A 4410-nucleotide genomic window follows, 5' to 3' on the forward strand; every position below is an offset into this window, starting at 1 on the left:
TTTAAAACTTTTTATTAGAGATGATCATAATTTGCAATGCCCATTTGGTATGCTCAATTTTGTAGACAAATCCCACATCAATTAGTTATTGGAGCTTGTCATTGTAGATTTTTTTGTACTTCGTCCTATAAACCCTTTATTTGTAAGGCCTTACACCTTTCCTTAAAGGAATGGGATGTTTCACCACTTCAAGAGGAATGGTAGGAATTCCCTCCATGTTAGTGTATACTTCTAGGCGGCAAAGACATCTTGGAACTCCTCTAACAACACTAACAAGTTGCTTTTTTGTTCAAGAGTGATGCCTTCTGGGGTCTTTTGCAAATTATGAAAATTAGCTTGGATTATTTCTCCAAGTCAACTAGACTGACATCTTTGACCTTTGCGACGAGACAATCATAAAAATGTATCGAGCTCACCGCTTGGGCTTCTTTGAGATTTTTTTTTTCGAGTACCACTTTGTTTCCAATGTTTTAGGACTTGAAAAATTCTAATCCATACCTCATATCTTCTCTTTAGTCTCTTTCTCTACTTCTAGAGCCTTGACTAGAACTTTGTCACTTTTTGTGGCCATTAGTGGTCACCAAATTGAGATTAGCTTTTTGCTATTTTGTGTGGTGTTGTGTGAATCAACCGTCTTGGCATATCAAAGCCAATGAATGTCTGTATGCATGGGGTGGACATAATTATTAATCCTTCTCTTTGATTTATTTTTTTGTGTGTTGTAATGGGGTTTTTAGTAGAGTTAGTATACCATGTAGCGTAAATTTTCATAGTTACGTTTGTTTAATTCACCAACAAGAAGCAACGATAAAACTAGCTGATTAGTTGTAGAGTGTAGCTAGAAGAATGTGAAGTTCATAAAAACAGAAGAAACTCACTATAAAAGGAGCCAACATGAACTTACCTGACAAGGGCTGAAATTGAACTTTGCCCCATAGGGCTTTTGCCCTTTGCATACATCAAATGATAGACTCTCTCTCTCTCTCTCTCTCTCTCTCTCTCACATTTTGGAGGACCATTGAAGAAACTACATAGTGAAAGGTTGCAAACATGAAGAACTCATGCCTTATAACACAAGGTCTAAGTTGTGTCAACCATGATGTTTCATCTGGGCTAAGTTTAAGTGAAATCTAGTCTTTTTGATGTAGAAGAGAGTTGCCTTAGCCAGTGATCTCTATATCTCGTTTTGTGTCTTCACTAGCCAAGGCTTCCACGAGGTCAAAAAATGTGCATATTTACCTATGTGGCTCTAGGGGGGCCGGCGCCACCGCTTCCGCTTCCGCCTCCTCCTCCCCCTCCTTTGCGATTTTTCTTTTTCTTCCCACCCCCGCCGCCTCCGCCTCCTACCCCGCCAATATTGACAACTCCACCTCCGACAGGTCCTCCGCTGCCGCCAACTCCGAGTTCAACTTTAGCGCCTGGCTCTCCGGGTGAGGGCTCAACCTTGAGCGGAACACTCCCTGCGCTACCATCGCCGCCACCTGTCACCACAACATCGACCCCTTGAGGAAACGGGTGCGGCGGGGGCGGGTGCAGCAACGGCGGCGGAGGTGGCGGCGCGCCTATGGACCCATCGATGCAGCTGGCGCATCTCTTCTCTACCCATCCTTCGAAATCGTAGTCCATGTTGCCAGCTCTGTGTCTGCCGTTGCACAGCCTCGCCAGAAAGCCAGCGAGGAAGCCGAAAACGACGATGATCACGAGAACAACGAGGAGGGGTCCGATGGAGCCATTCGAATAGTGGCCGGCGACGCCGCCACTGGAAGAAGCGCTCTCCACCACCACCGCGGCCCCGTGGCCGCTACGCTCGGCGAGGTTCAAGGCATGGCGTAGCAGCATTCTCGTACAGCTTAGCTCTCCATGGGCGCTTGGGGAAGCTAAGAACAATGAGCCTATCGGCTGCGCGTGGCGGGCATGCATCATAGCTCCGCCTTACACAGCCGCTCTTTGGGCGCTCGCTTCAAGGAGCACGCACCAGTAATAATGCATTCCATACTACCCCCATCATTTCACCAACCTTAATAAAATAAATATAGGCCTATGGCCCTTTTCACATTCCAAAAGCTTGGACACCCTCACCCATGAGCGGGTATATCTTGTACAGAGCACCACTACCACACCAATTGGTTTTTGCTTACACACCCAATATATCCAAATAAAAGGTTGGGGAGAGAGAGATTCTCCACCCCCCCTTTTCCAACCAATATACCTGCCCAGAAAAGCTGTGCACCTACCTTGATCGAATGAAAAGGAAGGCGTGTGTCAGAATCCATGGTGACTGCTACAAGGCACCTAAAATCTAGCTTCAATATGTTGCCCTCCCCATCACTTTGTTATAAGGAAGGTTGTGTGGGCACTTTTTGGCTCCATTCAAAAGCTGGTTTAGCTCCTACTGCTATAGCTTGAGTAGCGGTAGAGGTGTGAAGGTTTCCATGCAGCACCATTTTATCAAATGGTAATGAACAAATTATGGTGCTTAATTGGCTAGGATCTAGGTGTGTAAACACCCTTAAGGCCTAAATCTTGAATGTCCAAACTTGCCTCTGTAAGCACATAAATAATGCGCGTCATTGGACAAATATCTTTTATTAAGAGGATCCAAATTGCGGAGGAAATAGTGTGGGAAACGCAAGATTCCCTTGTAGTCAGAGTTTTGAGGTTATGGAGATATAGGCATAATCAAGACAAACCACTTAGAAAAGTAAGCTCTAACTTGTAAATATTCTAAGGTTAGTTTCAAAGAGATCAAAACAAGATTTTCTACAAGAGTGCCTTGTCAAGATTGTGGGATGCATGTTTCTAATAAAATGATTTAAAAGGCCCTTGTAGTATACATATATATAAATCCTTTAATCAAACTGATCCAGGAGCATGGAGAGTTTCATAGCCATTCTGCTCTCATCAATCAATATGGTGGCTTTTCCATTGCATATATGTTTACTAATCTCCTATTAGCTTCTCTTGACATTTACAGACCCCACACCTTTTAGAATTTGAGTTTTCATTCGTCATGATATCACATCATAAACATGCTATCAAGTCTTTGATTCTATTAAGCATACACAAAAGTAAATGAAAATTAGATGAGGGTACATTATTAGAAGAAGAATTTTTAAATGTTATAACCAAGTTTGTATATTGTATGGATATAACTTGTCATCACAATGAAAGGGCATTTATTAAAGTTGTGAATCTAAATCAGTGGTCATGTTTATCCATTCTAACATATCAAGGCCCAAAATCCAAGATTGTATATTTTACCCTCATGTCTGGATGTGGACTCCAAACAACAAACTTGCTATACTTAACCATGTGTTGATAACATGTGACACTTCAAATTTGATTAGAATCCCTTGTCACCCCTTCTCCTACAAAATATAGTAGGTTGTTCACAAATGGGGAAGGTAATAGCAATGTTAATGTTCATAAATTAAAATAAGTGATGAAGTTTTTCTTCATATTAAATAGAGTAAAGTGATGAAGAACTTGTTTCAAATGACAACTAGTACACATGTCGAGCATTGGCATGACCTTGACTCCTCATAAACATTCATGGAAATTTTTTTTATGCTTAGTTATTTAAAATTATTAAAAATAAATGAAACTAAAAATCTAATCTATGTTTATCTAGTGTAAAAAGCCATGGGAGATTTACATTCATTTTGAGCTATTGACTTTTAATAGATAATTTTCATAGAGAATATAACATGAGAGCCTTTAAAATGGTTGTCACTCATTTGAGGATTGATAAATATTAGGTGTCTAATCACATGAAGCCTAGTGAGGTGAAATTCAATTGATGAAATCATGTTAGAATTTTCTACACTAAAAAAGAACTTGTCTATGGTACAAGGAAAATTTTAAACCCTTGGGCCTAGTTGCACATGATTTAATGAAGTGGAGACATATAGAAATTTTACTCTTTGTCTAGTCATATTTCATCTAGTGATATATTCTGGTGTATCTTTTCCTAGTATCCTAGAATTTACAAAACCTTGGGCCTAGTTGCATAAGATCTAATGAAGTAGAAGCACAAAGAAATTTACTCTTTGTCTAGTCATATTACATCTACTTTGATATTGTGTATCTTATCTTGGTATGAAATTGTAAAATCCAAATGCAATTAAATAGGACTAAAAAACAATAGTATCCATCAAACTTTTATTGGGAAATTATGACATGCTTGCTTATGGGAGAAATACTAAAGAGATTCAATGCTTCACAAAGACCCAATTATAGTAAACCACAATAACACATGACTTTAAATCTTAAATGAGAGCATTTAGGGATTGTGTTTCTTTGTGGACAAGACAAATATGATGAAAAATACTCACTCTAAAAGATATGTCTTCCTACATGAAGAATAAAGGTGAGGTGAAGTGGTGTAATTATAATGGCAAAAAAAGATCA

General features: G+C 39.7%; 1 protein-coding gene across 1 annotated transcript; it reads right to left on the reverse strand.

Annotated features, from left to right (window-relative positions):
* Positions 1-1018: 1018 nt before the first annotated feature.
* LOC147618405 (uncharacterized) lies at positions 1019-2091 on the reverse strand. The gene has a single exon (XM_086775153.1). It carries the CDS (start codon positions 1921-1923, stop codon positions 1240-1242), a length of 684 nt encoding a protein of 227 aa, XP_086631279.1. The 5' UTR covers positions 1924-2091; the 3' UTR covers positions 1019-1239.
* Positions 2092-4410: the final 2319 nt, after the last annotated feature.

This window comes from Cibotium barometz, chromosome 35 (genome assembly GCF_041138505.1).
Source record: "Cibotium barometz isolate CiBa-2024 chromosome 35, ASM4113850v1, whole genome shotgun sequence".
NCBI classification, from domain to species: domain Eukaryota; kingdom Viridiplantae; phylum Streptophyta; class Polypodiopsida; order Cyatheales; family Cibotiaceae; genus Cibotium; species Cibotium barometz.

What these genes read in the sequence shown, in the direction of transcription:
- LOC147618405 (XM_086775153.1), bottom strand. Translation starts at nt 1,923, where the DNA reads ATGATGCATGCCCGCCACGCGCAGCCGATAGGCTCATTGTTCTTAGCT.